This window comes from Aplysia californica, unplaced genomic scaffold (genome assembly GCF_000002075.1).
Source record: "Aplysia californica isolate F4 #8 unplaced genomic scaffold, AplCal3.0 scaffold00191, whole genome shotgun sequence".
Classification (NCBI taxonomy): Eukaryota; Metazoa; Mollusca; class Gastropoda; order Aplysiida; family Aplysiidae; genus Aplysia; species Aplysia californica.
The window spans coordinates 990,165-1,007,762 of NW_004797461.1; the positions used below are offsets into that span (position 1 = coordinate 990,165).

The 17,598-nt window shown below is 40.5% G+C and overlaps 3 protein-coding genes across 6 annotated transcripts in view; 1 reads left to right on the plus strand and 2 right to left on the minus strand.

Moving 5' to 3' along the window:
- Positions 1 to 846, minus strand: part of LOC101863900 (tumor protein p63-regulated gene 1-like protein) — a gene marked incomplete in the record, with an annotated part of 11,132 nt that extends 10,286 nt beyond the window's left edge. Inside the window, 1 exon segment of the mRNA XM_013082743.2 lies at positions 513 to 846. Coding sequence (XP_012938197.1) covers positions 513 to 806 — 294 coding nt within the window.
- Positions 847 to 1,056: 210 nt separating this feature from the next.
- LOC101861728 lies at positions 1,057 to 7,943 on the plus strand. Of its 4 annotated transcripts, none has more exons than XM_005098703.3 (5): positions 1,060 to 1,175; positions 3,372 to 3,419; positions 4,594 to 4,715; positions 5,593 to 5,875; positions 7,400 to 7,943. In XM_005098703.3, exons 1-4 carry the CDS (start codon positions 1,097 to 1,099, stop codon positions 5,827 to 5,829), a joined length of 486 nt encoding a protein of 161 aa, XP_005098760.1. In that variant the 5' UTR covers positions 1,060 to 1,096; the 3' UTR covers positions 5,830 to 5,875; positions 7,400 to 7,943. The 4 variants fall into 4 exon arrangements, with proteins under 4 accessions (XP_035825780.1, XP_005098760.1, XP_005098761.1 ...); XM_005098704.3 differs by having other exon boundaries at positions 5,593 to 5,860; XM_005098705.3 differs by having other exon boundaries at positions 5,593 to 5,851.
- A 1,779-nt stretch (positions 7,944 to 9,722) lies between these two features.
- Positions 9,723 to 17,312, minus strand: LOC101864145 (carboxylesterase 4A-like). Its single transcript, XM_013082733.1, has 4 exons — positions 17,182 to 17,312; positions 12,717 to 12,874; positions 11,237 to 11,359; positions 9,723 to 10,398 (listed from the first exon to the last, which is right to left on the minus strand). The coding sequence occupies exons 3-4, from the start codon at positions 11,354 to 11,356 to the stop codon at positions 10,051 to 10,053; spliced, it is 468 nt and encodes a 155-aa protein (XP_012938187.1). The 5' UTR covers positions 11,357 to 11,359; positions 12,717 to 12,874; positions 17,182 to 17,312; the 3' UTR covers positions 9,723 to 10,050.
- Positions 17,313 to 17,598: the final 286 nt, after the last annotated feature.

Consider the following 17,598-nt stretch of genomic DNA (forward strand, 5'->3'; position numbering starts at 1 on the left):
CAAAGTGTAGGCTAAATCTAGCCTAGATCTAGGCCTACGTCTCATTGAAAACACGCCAAGTTGGTAGGCCTACCATAGTCCATAGCTCTAGATTAGATGCTCGTCCAATGAAATTAGTTGAAAACAAATTGACCCATTAGACACACATTATGTATAATGCTAAAGACAGTGTTGTTTTCAGACTTGACACCGCTTCACTCGGTGGCAATTGACAAAAAGTCAATTTTTGTCAATTGCCACCGCGTCACTCGGTGGCAATTGATGCTACCATTTCTGAGACGGGAGGGTTTCTATAAATTTACCGACCCTTTCAGCTTTTGTTATCATGATGTATTTCCCTAACATGAAACTTTGATACCATTGTCATTGTTATGATTGTACCTTCCCCTTTCAACCCCCTCCCCCAGGCCCAGAGTAAAGCGAAGCATGAATGCCCGTTGACAGCAAGCAATCACTGATATTAATGATATGCCAGTTCCAGTTAATCTGCCCGCTACTGTGACTTTGCTTACCTTGTAGCAATAAAATGAGCGAGCGGAAACATCAGTCTTGATAAACCCTGGTCTGAGAGACGTTTTGCTTGATGTCGACCTGACACTTGTTCTGCCAATAACACTGCCTGGTCGATTTCTCGAGAATCCGGAACCACCTGAGCTTGAGTTTGTCTCGGCTTCATTTACGTGTTGATCAGTTTGACCAATTTGTAAGGTAGCACCTTCAAATTCTTTCACATCGGCAGGTTTGTCATCTTCTAACGTAACTGCTTCGCTCCCATTCACAGTGCTCTTCTGACTAGGATCGGCCATGTTGACTGATTGAACTATTGGAACGCAATGAACGCAATGACGTTTTATTTACAAGAATGCAAGGTTAAAGTTCAACGTTGCGATTATTTTCGGTGTTTTCCGCTTCATTATTTCGTTTCATTCTGAAGTCGGACTTTTTAATGAGCTTTCGCCGTTTATTTTTATCGATACTAAATGAAACATCGATATTCTAGAATCTTTGCCCATTGCAAGACTATTGAAGAGAACAAACTCGACTATAATGATTTTATAGCGAATACGATTATTTAGTAAACAGAGACAGATCAAAGATGGATGGTCAAGTAAGGTCAGAGGACGTTTACGGCGAAAAGATCGACCGTTGCTTGTACAATGGTCTCGTAAAATTTGGTGAGTATAGTGCGAGCAAGCAGTTTTAATATATGAATTATATGACAAGATCTGAGAGTATTCGGTTCGTGCGTTATTATGTAACTCGTTACTCTCTTCCACGTTCGCGTGTTTCATCTTCCTCAACCAGGCCCAGAGTCGGAGCCCGAATCACCAAAATCTATGCAATACCAGTGCCGGTATTGAATCAGTCGTTGCATGTTCAAGTTCAAATAGTCAGTGTTCAAATCACTAACGCTGAATTAATTGAAATTATTAATTGAATCGTAAATTTAGTTACCCAAAGTACAGTGGTTGCCAATGACAGCCTCCTACTTTGAAAAATTTAATCAGTGTGGTCCTCCTGCACAGTCCTGTGGTTGTTGGATTTGGGGGTGATGCAGTAGATCGATCTATTTGACTTTGACAATGTTAGCTTCAAGCTTACAACTCAAGTTCGAGTGACATTCGACTACACGCAGGGTGTAAACTGGGCTATGATTGGCTGAACCTTTGACCCATGTATCCGGCTTACGGTACCCTTGGAAGTCCTGGTTTCGGTCTCGCACCTTTGACCGTCTTCTCACAGCACAGCGGGTTTGGAGGGCCCATAGAAGAAGAAGAAAAAGAAGGAGGATGAGGTGTAGATGGAGGAGGGGAAATGAAGAAGAAAAAGAATGTGGCGGAGGAGAAATGAAGAAGAAGAATGAGGAGGAGATGAAGAAGGAGAAGGAGGGAGGAGAAGAAGAAGAAGGAGGAGAACTTGTAAGAAGAAGACGAAGAAAAAGAATCTCTTGTAGATTTAGTAATACTGTTACAAATTGAGGACTTTTTCGTTTGTTACCCTACCTTGGGAGAGAGGGGGAGGGGGTGCAGAAAGCACTGCAGAGGTAGGGTACCGTGAGAGTGACAAGGAGGGTGTCGTCGAGAGCGCCAAGAGTAGAGTAGCCTAAAATAGAGGCCTACTTAATGTATTCTTGGGTCAAATGATCAACCAATGGTTGCCCGGTTTACGCCCTGCATGTAGTCGCATTGTTCGAGTGTAACCTACCTTAGGAGAGGGTTCATGCACTTGAGTTCAAATTAAGTAATAAATTACCCTTCCTCGATAACCAATTACCTTGAAAGGAGACTCCAGCATGAATGGACTGGAAAAGGCAGAGGCTAGCTGTACTTTTAATTATGATGGCGAGACTGACAAACAGCAAAAAAATAGGCCTACTGAACTGTAAATAAATTTTTTAGGTGCAATAGGCCTACCTAAAGTATTAGCCTAAATCTATAGATCTAGATCTAATGTATTTTTAGACGAAACCAAAAGGTGCCTTAGTGACAGTGCATGATTTTGAACCTAAATAGTTACTAATGAGACCTGTGTACTCAACAGGTTTTAGTCTACAGGGCCTAACCTAAGTACGGCTAGGCGTAAGTACGGCTAGACTTGCAGGCTAGCCATCCGTACTTAAATAGTGCGGCTAGCCAGTTTGTTAAAAATTGTAGTCTTTTTATTGTACTGTAGTCTCCGCGTAAATGCCTACGATACAACAAAAGCACGCTCCACTCATGTGCACCCTTTCGTCATATAATTCTCCCCACTCACTCAGGTCCCCTGTATGCAACAGCAATCAGGGAATCCTTTATAAAACTGTCTCGTTTTCTCGATTTATTGGGGCCTCCAACTCCCTTCCCCCAAGAGAGGTAATTTGACAATAATAGCTAAAATGTCTTTAAAAATTGGATGGTTGCACCCCATTCTCACTTTATACAGCTTCACATACTCGCGCCTAGGAATAGGAGCCCTCCCAAGCACAGTGCATTCAGGGGTAGACAACTGTCCCTCTCTGCCCAGGTTGGTACTGGCAAGCATGGTCAGAAACCAATGATCTCCTAAATTATCTAAATTGTGTCGATCTTGGGGTCGAAAATCATCTACGTGATGTTTTTTAAAAAAATGTATAATAACTTTACTACTCCTACTTTTAGGCCTAGGCTGTCCGAGCCTAAGACCAAAATGTTCCCCAACCCAGACAAATTGACCATGATTCCTATCCTGATCCTATGTGTGTCAATCTTGATTTGTTTTGTCTTTCAAAGCGCATTTGGGTTTCATTGTTTATGTTTTCAAATATGAATATATATAAAATCTTCGGGACAGGGGTTTGTCATTCGCGGTTCATGCAGGATTTTACTAAATTTCATTCTTTTTTTGCTTTTCAGTTGGTGGTGTTGGTGTTGGAATTGTTTTCTCAGCATTGTTGTTTAAAAGTAAGTATTAACAATTTGTTGTTTTATTTCATTTAAATTATGTTTGTGCTTTTTAACGACAGGTTGCTGTCTGATGGACTCAGAATCATAAGAATGTCAATCAGCTGAATTTATGTTTTAGAATAATTTGGTGGATTGTTTCTTATTTTGTTGTAAAAATATCTTTGATGAATAAAATCTAACAATGCTCCTAAAGATAAAAAGATGACATCTGCCCCTGCAAGTAACAGAAAAATGATGACACACAAGAAGACTTTTAAAACCTACTAGCATTTGATACAACATTCATGTTAACAAAAAGGATTTCAAATCCCTGTTTGTTTGTTGTTGTTGTTTTTTTCCTTTCTTCATTCTATGTTCTAACACAATTAAAAGTTCCAACAAATGTGTTGACCTTGAAGGAGTTATTGGCAGTTTTATCATTCCACCTGGCTGACTACTGACTCTCCCTTTCTTTTTTTTTCTTTTTTTTTTCTCTCACAGTAGCATACCGTTTTCAATACACATCACACGACATGCGCTCAAGACAATAGGCTAAGACCCTCCTTTAAAAAGTTTCTTTCCCATTTCCCATGCTATACTATACTATGGGTTAATATGAAACTTGAATTAATGGACACTTAAGAACGTATTCAAAAATAGTGTCAGTATGGTAAGCAGAAAGGTATTTATGTTTCGTTGATTATTCCATGACATTAGATAGAGTTGAAACAACAATGAGGGGAAAAATCTAAGAGAAGAAATTCCGAGGACGCCAATGCACAATATTCTGAACTTCAGAGCAATTAACAACCCAATATACGACTCACTCATGGGGATTTCAAAATACTCAAATGAATGAAAGAGAAGGATGGAGACACACGACTGCTACTATGTTTGCTCCAGACAAGATCCATGTCACACAGAATGTGTGTTCTTACTTAAAGTAATCACTTCGTATTTATCAGCCTTTCCTTACACAGTCTACCAATCCTTTGAGTTTACTTTGAGCAAATGAAATTATTGTTGTTTTAGATCTTGGCTTTCTATGTAAGGGCATTTATTTTCTTTAGAAAAAATTGAATGACTGCGCACTATTATAGTGCATGAAAATTGGATTTCTTAAAATGATGAATTATTTAAATCTAGAATGGCCTGGATCCATTATATCTTTTGCTTTCTAATTCTGTTTCAGGGAAACCATGGCCTGTTACATTAGGAGCTGGTTTGGGACTTGGCATGGGAGTTGCGAGCTGCAACTATGAATTCAAATATGGACTGCCTCTAAGTCGTTCCCCAGAACTTGCAAGTTTAAAGGTAGTGTTGTGATGTTCCCATTGATTTTATTTTTATCTTTGTTAACCCTCATAATATTGCTCTTTTTCAGCATGTCTATGATAAGTTCTGGTGACAAAGTTGTCCCAAATTATCTTGTTCATTAACAGCATCTGTCTTTCTCATGATTTCTGTCTTGGTTGAGGTGAACTTTTTTTTAAAAATAGGTTCAAGAGGGAATTGATGCTATGCATTAATTATTATTTGAAAGTAATGATATTGATAATGATAGTTTGCTGAAAGTACACTTCATGAGAAAATAGTTAAAGTTATGATTACTCTGTTCTATGGTCCAACAATCTGGTGAACATGGAAGACAAAGGGAAATTCGCCTGTATACTACCCGACCTTTGTGATTAATCAGTAATGCTTGAGAGGTGAAACAGGAGAGAAAAAGAAAGAGAAGGGGTAATCTCTTGTTTTTAAGTTGTGGGAAAACTTTTTTGAATTACATTAGTAGAGCAGAAATATGGAATAGTGACTTAATTAATGTCACTCAAAAAACAGTGCTTTAAATTAATGTTATTCAAATTTCATGACAGAACAGACAAGGTTAAAAAAAAACTACAGACTGAACTTTGGCACTGATGGTCAAATTTGGGAAAAACAAAAATTCAAATAGCCTGTAAAAGTTTACGTTTATTGAAGTCGTCCTGCTGAATAGTAGTTGTAGGCCTACATGTAATAGTAGCTGGCTGGAATAGAGGAGATGGGAACTTCAATAAGGGTTCAGCTTCCTTCCTAGCAGAGCTGAGACTCAAAACTTTTCACTGCAAGTGGAAGAAGCCCTTACTGCTAGATTTGGAGGAGACCCCCTCCAGTATGAGTTTTGGGGTGCTCCCGGCTGGTTCATCTGCAGGTGGGGGAAGAGATGACTTTCTCCAGTGTGGAGGAAGTCCGGGACATGGGAGAAGAGATGAGCAACATGGGGGAAGGCAGACCCTGCGCAGAGGAGTCGGAGTACTGTGACAGTTCTGCGCGCTACGTCCAGCCTCCATGCCGACCCAGTCCACGGCGTGTGGAGTATCCTCCCTACAGGCCTGCGGGTGGCTGCCACATGCAGCAGCAGTGTCCACCGTGCGGGCGGGATTGTTAGATAAGGACTGTTCAGTCAGAAGGCAGGAGTGGCAAGTTCTTGACAAGTGTGTCTGTTTCTGCTTTGAGAGTTGACAACTGTTGCTGTGGTGCGCTTCCAGCCCTTTGTTAATGACAAGTTCTTGACAAGTGTGTTTGCTTCTACTTTAAGAGTTGAGCACTGTTGCTTTGGTGCTCTTCCAGCCCTTTGTTGTTGGGTAACAATTTGTTTTCTCTACAGGTTTCATGAATTTTCCTGGTTATTTTTTTGCTCGTTTCATAATGTTTTGTGAAATTTTGAGAAAAAAATGTTTGTTCTTTGCTTTGTTTTGATGAACAATCGAAGGCCTTAAATAGTTCATTAACAAACATTTTGCTTGGTGGACTAGACAGATGAAAAGTTGGAATCTAAAATCAGTTTAGTGTGGCTGCTATTAGTTTAGCGAATATAATTTGCATGTTTTATTATTATTCTGTATAATGTTGGTGCTTGCCTGAGCTGCAATGATCCCCTAGAATACTCTTGTTTACTACAGTTGCCCCTTAATCTTCAGCAATTTTTCACCATTTGCTTCATTGAACAGAAAGATTGGTTATTGTCCATGACAACAGTATTGTATTTTTATGAAATAAAGTTAAAGGAGAAAGATCTTGACTCTGAATGTTTATGTATGGGGCATGTGCAGATGCTATAACTATGACTTGAGTGTCCTTGCTGTGTGTCATTTATACTGGCCTGTATCGCGAGCGATTTTTACCAAAAAGAGTAGTGCGGTACTCTTGATTTTTGCACAAGATATTTTGAACAACATCTGGTTGGTGGCGTTCTTTCTACTACCGACGTTTCTAGAGTTCTGAAGGCCTCTCCGAAGAGGAAGATTTTCATATATTTGATGCTTGATTGATATTAAATTTCACGCTTGTTGAACCCCTTCAGCGTTTCAGAAATTCTCCTTTATTGTTATACACTAGACCCACATAAATGGGCCAATTTTGGAATTGAGGTAATAGTAACAGTATATCCCTCCTTATTGTACATGAGGTTGCAAGTCTGTAACACAGATAGCTCGAATTTGTCTGGACTGGCCTCAGTAGTTTAACACTTTGGCGCCTCATCTCACCGATTTGCGATGTTTACGACCCAGTTTCTTTGGATTTTCCCCAAAATATGATGGCAAAGTAAGTGTTAATGGATCCGTAGTTCGAGGGATATCTTACAAAGATAAAGTATAAAAAAGAAGAAGAAAGAAACGTGACTGCAGGCCCAGTTCGACAGATGTGTGATTTCAGGTCTTCTGTTTTCGGCCTATCTATATTATACTGTATGTGATACTCTTGCGATGTTTTTTTTCTACTTTTTGTATGATTTGTCTTGTTCAGGCCAGTATACCAATAGATGCAGCCCTCAACATATTCTGTAATAATTTTGTTGGTTGTTATTGTGTAGCATGGTGTGTTGTCCTTCTTTTTCCGTTTCTGATGGTCTGATCACTTTCTTGGGGAAAATGTGACCGCTGCTGTGCTGAATCTCAGCAAAACATATCGCAACAACAATTTGGTAATCACCTCTCCCGTTTTGTTTTTCTCATCAGAGTTCAGCACAGCAACCTGAAACATCGTGATCTCCTCTGAAAGCACCAACATCATGGAAGGGACAAATTTCGAGTGATAACAGACCAGCGTCGACCATCTTTTAGTAATTAATTTATTCTATGAGTCCCTCTAATGTGGGACATATATAAATTGAAACATTTCGCCCTTCCCTTTGTTTGAAATAAAGCTGTAAATGCGTGCTACCGTCGAGTGAATTCGGGACGAGAGTGCACAAATAACTTGAGGCGTCTAGTTCCTTTTGTACAGTGTTGATGGCTGTCTTTTTATTCACCAGTGTTTTTTGTCGCCTAAGTGCTATTGCGTCACCTGTCTTTGAATGTCTCTGTAGTAGTGAGTCTGTCTTCAGTAGAATGTAAGTGTATTGTAACCAGACTTGGCTGTGGTTACGTAAGTCATCACTTGCCCAGCGTTTATACCATTTATACAAGTACAAGTGATAAACTCTTTGGATGCATGAAGCAGGAAGAAAGTGAATGTTTTGTTTCTTGATACATCTCCAAACAATAAAAAGATTGTGTCTTACCACTGTCTTGGAGTTATGTATGTTATGTATGCCTGTTGTTTCTTTACAGTAAGTCAGCGTGAAAGTTGGAGGATGTCAATGATCATTTTTTAAATAATGTGCTGTCTTGTTTCTAATCCTTCCATTGTTCCTGTCTTCTTTACTTCCCTGCTACTGGCATGTTCTTCTCTTTTCCTCTGTTGTTCCAGTCAGTTTATTCCACCGAATTTCCCATCGCAAAATGACTGCTTGTTATTTTGTCGATGTGCTTCTCATAGCTCAAGAAACACCCCACCAGTGAGTGGTTAGCAGGTGCTCTAGTGTGGTTTGTTCCTTCTTTCCTATCAAACATCTATTGTCCTTATCTCTCTTCCTTCTTTTTTTTTTGGTTTATTACTCTCTTGTCTCTTGTAACTCCTCTAATCTTCGGCACTTATACTTTTATGACCTTATTGTGTTGCAAGTGCCATAAAACTTGAACTGAAACTAAAAAAACACTCCCCACCCCACCACTGTGACCATTTTTACGTTTATGTGTAGTCTGTTTCTCTTTTCTTACCTCTGAAAATTCTGTCCCAGTCGATTAGTTAGTTTTAGTAGAGGTTTTACGGCGCTCACAACTGCTTAAGGTCATATGAGCGCCAGAAGATTAGAGGTGTTACAAGAGAGTAACTACTGTAACAAACATAAAAAAGAAGAAGGGGAAATAGGATGATAGATGTTCGATAGGAAAGAAGGACCAAACCACACCAGAGCACCCGCCAACCACCCACTCCCAGTCGATGAGACTTTTGATATATTTGTTATGATGTTCTGCTAATGGCTGTGGAATACTGTCATAGGTTATTATTATTAATTTGTTCATCCACTCAGATTTTGGACGTTTGAATCGGTGGAGTGGGGCTCAATTATTTTTCCATGCCTTCATCCTAAAATATTTGTGAGGCGTGCTGACAAAATGAGTTACTTCTCAGATTTTAGTTCACACCAATAGATCCTTCAAAGTTCAAGGTTGAGTTGATTTATTGGTACAAATTATAAAAGGTGAAAGTGGTGAAATGGTATAGATGTAATGCCCCTGTCAACACCGTAAGGCTATTTAGTAGGCTGGACATCCATCTCTGAAAGTACCAAGCTAAATGGGAAATTCGTGTAAAGTGCCTTTCCCAAGGACACAAAGCCGGACCCACAATCTCAAGATTAGGTGTCGGACTAACCACTAGGCCACCGACGCCACTATATTATATTATAAAAGACATAGTTGAAGAAAATGGCATTAGCTGAAAACGCTCAAGTTTTATCCTTGTGTTGGTTATCAGCGGATATCTCCATGCGTCATTCATGAATTGCGAAAAATAATTTATAATACGTGTATCATAACACCTCACATTTTCTCTCAGCCCAGTAATCTGACAGGGGGCTGTTTGCTCTAAATGCTAAATGATCCATATTACTAAAAAAAGTCATTACATCTGATCTAAGTCGAGTTTTAAACTTCAGCAAGATTATAATAATACAATCATGTACTTGATTGTCTCTGAGTAGGCCTGCCTCATCAACTCATTTGCTCCCGCAATGGTTGGAAAGTGTTGCTAAATGTATCAGTACTGATGATAGTGATAGGCTCAACTTCTTTATTTCATTTCCTTTTTTGTACCTGTATCTATCTGTCTCACTCAGTCTGCCCGTCTTGCTTTTTCATCAACTTTATTTCTATAACAATTTCAATTAAGTCCATCTTTTTCTCTGACAAAGACAAACAAAAATTTTAATTATTAAAAAATCCAATTCCTCAGACAGCCAGTTTGGATTATTTGATACACGATGTATGTACATACATGTGAGACGAGATACAGTTTTTGAGTTTTTAATTTATATAAAAAAAATAATACCACAAAGTTTGATGTTCATTACAAAGTTAAAAAATATGAGGTGGTGAGTGGTAGAATTTATTTCAAGATGTAAAAGAAGAGACCGAAGAAGTACTGATGGCTTAGGAGATGCTTTTTCTAAAATTCACAGATTAATAATGTTTGTTCTTAGCGTCAGTTGGCCCCCGCTTTTACTGATGAAGAAGTTTTAAAGTAAAAATGAGATCAGAAGAAGTCCTCCCTCATCCAACTGAAGCTACTTTTTCATAGTGGGCAGAAACTCAGTCCACAAAGCGACCCTTTTGGCGGCAAGTCGTGTCCTCGTCTGGGGATCGCCTGCTATAGCCAGGTAGTACTCTTGCTCCCGGTCATAACGAGGCCATGAAACGGTTTGACCGTTCGGTCTGACCCTGCTGGGATCGCCTGTCTTGGCGAACGTGCTGAGAGCTCCGGCGAAGACGTCAAAGACTGGCTCCTCGCTGGGCTCGTCTATGGCCGTGTAGTCCAACATACCGCTGCTGACGAAGATGGGGGACTTGTCCAAGAGGTAGACCATCTCCAGAGCGTGGTTCGTGCCCTTGAATGGAGAGCTGGGGTCTCTCAGCTGCGACACAGATATATACAAGTATAATATATATATTTGTTTAATCTATTTTTTATTTTTTATTTATTTTTTAATTTTTTATTATTTTTTTTTTGGGGGGGGTAGTCACGAGCCTCGCATCTGTATAGTATAAGGTCATCATAATATAATACATGTATGAGTGTGAGGGACACATTAAACATTTTCAGTTTTTAGAATTTACTCTTAGTCTTAAACTACATATATGTAAATCGATTTTGGATCACGAAGGGATCTTTTTAACGTGCGCAACTTGCACACGAGACCTCCAAGATTTTTTGCCCTTAGTCGAGAAGGTGTTATATCTTACCAACAATAAGATCAGGGGTGTGACTGAAAGTAAGACAGCAGTGAGAAAGAGCCAGTGTAGCAGTAGAAAGGCTGCAGAAAGAGTCTGGTGTGGTTTGCTTCTTCTTCTTTCCTATCAAGCTTTTCAAAAGTCTATCGTCTGTATCTCCCCTCTTTCTTTTTTTTGTGTTTGTTACTCTCTTGTTACACTTCTAATCTTCGACACTTATATTATGACCTGGCGCTCATATGACCTTATGCAGTTGCGAGCGCCGTAAAACCTCTACTAAATAATAATAATAATAATAAATGACATTTATATAGCGCTCAACCCCGAATAAAGTACACAGGCTCTGAGCGCTTTACAATACAGTACAACATACAACAGTAACATGAAACGTTGTGTTCTGACTAAAGAAAATTATTCCAAATATTCATCTTATTAATTTACCCCCCCCCCCTCCCCCCCAAAAAAAACCCTTTTAAGACCTTATTGTATTGTAAGTGCCGTAAAACACTTACTAAAACTTACCTTAGGATAGTGGTCAAACAGATAGAGGAAAACGTCGGTGCGGTCAGAGGCCTGGAGCAGGAGCCGGGCAAACTGGACAGCCGGTACCAGGAACATGGTGTCTGTCTGAAGGTCCACCATACCCTGCGCGTGGAGAGAGGGGAGGGGGGAGAAGGGAGGTTCTCAGAAGTAGCGCATTTCTTCAACTAGAAGAGAGTTTTAAAGAAACTTACTTACTTGCTTGCTTGCTTACTTACTTACTAACTAACTTACTTTTACTTACTAACTTACTTTTACTTACTTACTTACTGACTTACTTACTTACTTACTTACTTACTTACTTACTTACTTACTTACTTACTTACTTGCTTTCTTGCTTTCTTGCTTACTTACTTACTTACTTACTTGCTTGCTTGCTTACTTACATGTACTAACTCACTTAATTACTTTTACTTACGAACTTACTTACTGTTACTTACTTACTTGCTCGCTTGCAGTTGTTTGCTTGCTTGCTTTCTTACTTACTTTTATTTATTTACTCACTCACTCACTCACTCACTCACTCACTCACTCACTCACTCACTCACTCACTCACTCACTAACTTACTTACTTACTTACTAAAGGAACATAATATAGATCTATACATGTATAAGTAAGTTAAGGATTCACTGTCACATCACATTCACAACACAGTTCGCTATCTCAGAATTACAATGTTCTATCTGACATATTTTGGGGCCGGTTTGAGTTATATGTACTAAGACCACGAGGTCAGAAAGCAAATGCTCTATCAAACGTAAGAATATTCGGAGTCGTTATCAAGGTGTTCAAAGAATTGTATTTGAAAAGGCTTGGCATAATATGGTCGCTTTTAATTTTAAAGACAAGCGGGCTAACCCAGATTTCGGTGGGTTTCAGAAATCTTGACCTACACCAAAAGTGGGCATTGCTCTACCTATAGGAGAAGTTTGGTTTCATTAGTGTGTATATTTGTTTGGTTATAGAGAATACTCTCCTTGTCTTTTAAAGAAGCTAAACATGGGGCAAAAACTTCACCTTCGATTTTCTCAAAACAAAAATTTTCGGGATAGCCACAGACGCCACACATTTAGCACAGAGTATGACCGAAACCTGCACCTCCCCTCGACATCCTAAGGATATCAAAGGAAGAAAGGTGGCGTCAGTAGCCCAGTGGTTAGGCTACCCCGGACTCGTAAATCGTGAGATTTCGGGCCTGGGGGTTCGAGCCTCAGCTCGGTCCGACATCGTGTCCTTGGGAAAGGCACTGTAAACGAATTTCCCATTTGGCTCAGTCCTTTCGGAGATAGAAGAAGTTAAACTCGGAGGTCCCGCCTCTTAAATAATCTAATGCGTTGATAGGGTCGTTAATTGTATAAACCTTTACCATAATTCACCATTTTTCAGAGGAACGAACAAGTTAAAAAGGGCAATTTAAGCTTAAGGCTAAGCGTGACGAGGCGGTGGTCAGTGGGTCCTCACCTGGACGTCAGCCGTCCCCTGTGTGCCCAGGGGGTAGGCATACTCGTACGTCACAATGTCCAGCACGGCCTGGCTTGGGAAGTAGGGGGAGACGGCGTCAATGGAGGAGCTGATGTAGGAGCTGATGTTGTCGATCTTCAATGCCGCTTCCAGGGAGCCTGGGGGGGAGGGGGAGTGAGGAGGAACAGGCAGTGAGAGAGAGGGAGAGAGAGAGAGAGAGATTGGGGGGAGACAGAGAGACAGACATAGAGAGAGACACACAGAGAGAGTGGGCGAGAGAGATAGAGGGAGAGAGACAGGGATAGAGCGAGAGAGACAGAGAGAGAAGGAAAGTGAAACAGAGAAAGAGAGAGACTCCGTTTATTCAGCACGTTTATTTGTTTGGGTGTTTGTTTAATTTGCTTGTTTTAATTTTAATCCTTTCAGTGCTGTTACGTTTACTACATGTATGTTAGTAGTGAGAGACAACATGTTCCTTTTTTTTTAGTTTTAGCAGAATTTCCACTGCGCTCGCAACTGATAAGGTCATATGAGCGCCAAGGGGTGGATGTCAACAGAGAAGTCCTTATTGGGAATCAGACTTACTCTGCTCACCTCTCTAGCTTCAACAGCACAAAGTCTGCTTCGACTATCAAGGCACCCCGGAAATAGCGGGTCACAAGAGTGATAAACATACAAAAAGTAAGAAGTAGAGGAAAAATGACGAATAAGGATTAGGAAAGAAAAAGCAGCAGTTCCCTGTTGAAGTTCAGGCACAGTTATGAGCATGACATTGATGAATCAGCCCATTTACAATTACAATTCTAACCAGAGGCGAAGTGTCTATATAATGAAATAATCACTGCTTCCCTTTCTAATTTTGAAACATTGTCGCAGTCAAATTCACCCATAGACGTAAACCTCATAAATTAAATGTAAAAAGACGTTCATAATCACCAATGAACAATAGACTATGCCGGACATTCAAAACCGTTGCATTGCCACAGAAATAGCCTGTTCGCCCCTATCGGGCCATTCCATAAGCAGCCACAAGCTTTGCTTAAGTAAGCTTAAAGTGAGGCTGGAAGAGTCTACCAATAGAGTTGAAGGGAACATGTGCATAGCAGTCAAAACTGTTTCATTGCCACATATATCATGTTCACCCCTTTCGAGCCACAGTTATAAGCAGCCCCACACGCTGATTATGTCAGCTAACTATTACACAGGTCGAGTCTACCTCACAGATGTGAGGGGGACTAACTCCTAATAATATCTTGACTGCTGCAAGTGCTTGTTCTTTTTTCCTCGACTTTTTAACGTCCTATAATCAGATCGTGACCTCGATTATGACACCGGCTCCTGGCCGCGAAAAAGTAGACAAAAAACAGCCAAATGTGAAATAAAAAATTAATAATTGGCATGCTCTACCAAAGTGTTTCGGCTGTCTGGTATAACATGCCATTGTAGTACTGACATCTGCGCTTCTTACCTTGGTGTTCGTGTGTTCAAATCTAAAGTTAAATTTACGGTTAGTTGGAATAAATTTTTATATTTAATGAAATACTTTCCCGATTATTTTAACGGTTGAATGTGCATACAACATGAATTCAGGATTTGTTTTCATTCACAACTCAGAGTTGCCGCCTCCAGTGCCAGTAAGATTCTTGTGACTTGTGTGAGTGTGATATCTCCACGCCCTATCTGGTCCCATCTCATTTTGATTACCCTGTCAAACAAGTCAGCCTTCGCCCCTGATTCTAATATGCATAAGAACTAGAGATGTTAATGCCCCCCCCCCCCCCAACCCCCTTTTGGCAACAGCCTAAAGACACTTCATTCAGTAGCACCGCCCTGGAGGGTTACAACATGTTCATTTTGCTAGATCTAAACAAGGCCATAATATTATACAAGTATGTTGACTCTTATTGAGAATAGACTTCTGCACAAAAATGAAGCATATTATCTATTGGTATATTTTTAAATTCTCAATTAAATCTAAGAAAATATTCTAGAGAATGTTCAATACCGTTTGTCCATAACGTCATTCAATAAATATTTAAACTACAATCGGTGGAATCAGGCGCTCATCAATTTTTGGGAATATGGAGTTATCGGTACCAGCTTAAATGATGATCTTGATAATTTGTCTCGCTTTGGGTGGAAAAAATATTCCCGATTTTTTGTGTATTGTGTTCCTGGCGAAGCCTTTTACAGGGCGAAACGTTGAACCTGTATTGAATTTGAAAAATCTACTTACAATGATGATGATGATGATGATAACGATGATGATGATGATGATGATGATGACGATGATGATGATGATGATGATGATGATGATGATGATGATGATGATGATGATGACGATGACGATGATGATGATGATGATGATGATGATGATGATGATGTAGCATGAAGCCCATATACCCCGCCTCAAAATTATCCTAGTCAAAAAGCTAGATGCAAAACATGTGCTTACATGAAAGGGACCAACATTGTAGAAGGCCCTCACTTTAAAAGAAAAGTTTCTCACGACATCACCTGTGAAACCAATTTAATGTAATTTACCTCATCTCATGTAAAGTCTGCCCAGCCCAATATGTAGGTCAAACTATCCCCACACGTATGGTTGGTTTTGTATAGTGTTTTACGGCGCTCGCAACTGCATAAGGTCATATGAGCGCGCGGGACACACTTAATATTTCCAGTTGGTAGGAAATTTTGAATTTTGCCCGGGTGGCGGCCGAAGCCTACTCTTATCGATTTTAGACCACCAATGGATCTTTAACGTGCGCAACTTGCTCACGGGCCCTCCGAGATTTTTCGCCCTTGTCCGAGAAGGCTAGGTGTAGATCTTTCCTACCAGAAGATCAGGGGTGTGGCTGAAAGACAGCAGTAAGGAGGAGCCAAGGAGTAGCAGTGGAAAGGCTGCAGAAAGAGCCAGGAGCCCAGTGGAGGGGGCAAAGGGAGTGAGGGGGTGGGGGCAGAAAGTGGAAATGAAAGCAGACAACAGAACACTGCTAGAGAGCAGGAAAGAAGGTGAAAGGAGACAATTTTAGAGAAGAAAATTTTTCGGTCGCTACCCGGATTCGAATCCGGGACCTTTGAATGAGAGGCCAACACCTTAACCTCTAGGCCACGAGAGCCCCCTTCCCCACACTTAGAGCTAGGTTTAATAACCATAGGTATTCAGTACAGAAAAACCAGTCGCCCAACTTTTCAACAGCCCTGGACACAATAATGAAGCCTCCAATCTGCAGCTTCAGGGTATTGAAAAAGTTCGAAATCCTACCAAAGAAAAAAATCAAAGAGAATCACTGAAGATCTGGAACTTGGGGTCTCATCAAATTCTCACTGGCCTTAACATCGACGAGACACATTTCAGGGACCTAAAAAATTTACCACGTAGGGTACTAATCACCCCTTGTATCCCAGTACCCCTCCCCCCTCTCCACCTCCCCATCGGTCCTGCCTTTCCGTTGTATTCATAACCTCCACACGCTTGGTTCCCTTACAAGTGTGTATGTGTGTGTGTGTGTGTGTATGTGTGTATGTATGTGTGTGTGTGTGTGTGTGTGTCTCTCTCTCTCTTTCTCCCTCTTTCTCTCTCTCCCTCTCTCTCTGTGTCTCTCTCTCTCTCTGTCATTCTCTCTCTCTCTGTCATTCTCTCTCTCTCTCTCTCTCTCTCTCTCTCTCTCTCTCTCTCTCTCTCTCTCTCTCTCTCTCTCTCTCTCTCTCTCCCCCTTAGCTTTTTAGATAATATTACTAATATTATTTCTACCATAGTGTCAAGGATAATTAAGATAGTTTGTCCATCTATGTCAGATGTGGACAAATACGGAGATTTGCCTTCACAACGTAGTGGAAGAAATATAGACTGAACTGACTTGTTCTTTTCTACCTTCGCATTGAGCTCGATCCGAGCGGACAAAGAGTTTCCTACCTGTGGGGGATTTACAGTTTTTAAAAGTTCCTTTCCACATGTAGATATATAAAGTCAACTTACCTTTACATTTCTATTAATATGATTTGACAATACATAATAAACGTAATAAACTATACCCTTACCACTTTCAGCCATAGCATTCCCCTTTCTCTATGTTTCTGATTTGTGTTTATCGCACCTTTTTTTAGCATTGCTACGTAGATGCGCGCACTTTGGTTACTATAGCTATTGTAGTCATTAAATCTAACTTTATTTTCTGTGTGTTTCTGATGAAGCCCGTGAAGGGCGAAACGTAGAAGCTACATCATAAAATTTTCTTGGAAATTCTACAAGTCTCAACCCTGCGAAACGTTGAGCTATTAAACAAATTGTTTTAAACACATTTTACATTATGTTATTTTGTCTGAAATTCAAACAAGACTCTCCCTCCTACTCTGCTTATCTAATAATGATGATGATTATGATGATGATGATGATGATGATGATGATGATGATGATGATGATGATGATGATGATGATGACAACGACAGCAAAAACCATCACCTGCACGGAAGATAGTGCCTCGGAAGAAGCCAATGCCTTCACCGTTGTTGACGCCCACGATGTAAGAACGATCTAGGACTCCGTTTGCCTCCAGGTACTTCTTGTCGTTAAGCAGAGACGAGGGGAGCTGGGGGGTGGAGGGTGGGCGAGGGATGGGGAGGGGAAATGAAGAAGAAAGGAGATAAGGGGGAGTGAGGGGGAATGTTTTGGTGTTTTACAGTACAATGCTCCCACCTGTGTAAGATCATATGAGCGCGCGGGACACATTAAACCTTTTCAGTTTGGTAGAAATGTAGAATTTTGTCCAGGTGGCGACCGAAGCCTACTACTCATATCGGGGGGCTCTCGTGGTCTGGAGGTTAAGGTGTTGGCCTCTCATTTAAAGGTCCCGGGTTCGAGTCCGGGTAGCGACCGAAA

What these genes read in the sequence shown, in the direction of transcription:
- LOC101864145 (XM_013082733.1), bottom strand. Translation starts at nt 11,356, where the DNA reads ATGGTGGACCTTCAGACAGACACCATGTTCCTGGTACCGGCTGTCCAG. An exon ending in TGTTTGACCACTATCCTAAG is followed by an intron (nt 10,399 to 11,236) that starts GTAAGTTTTAGT and finishes TCTGTGTCGCAG; the next exon opens with CTGAGAGACCCCAGCTCTCC.
- LOC101861728 (XM_005098703.3), top strand. Translation starts at nt 1,097, where the DNA reads ATGGATGGTCAAGTAAGGTCAGAGGACGTTTACGGCGAAAAGATCGAC. An exon ending in CAATGGTCTCGTAAAATTTG is followed by an intron (nt 1,176 to 3,371) that starts GTGAGTATAGTG and finishes TTTGCTTTTCAG; the next exon opens with TTGGTGGTGTTGGTGTTGGA. An exon ending in CTCAGCATTGTTGTTTAAAA is followed by an intron (nt 3,420 to 4,593) that starts GTAAGTATTAAC and finishes ATTCTGTTTCAG; the next exon opens with GGAAACCATGGCCTGTTACA.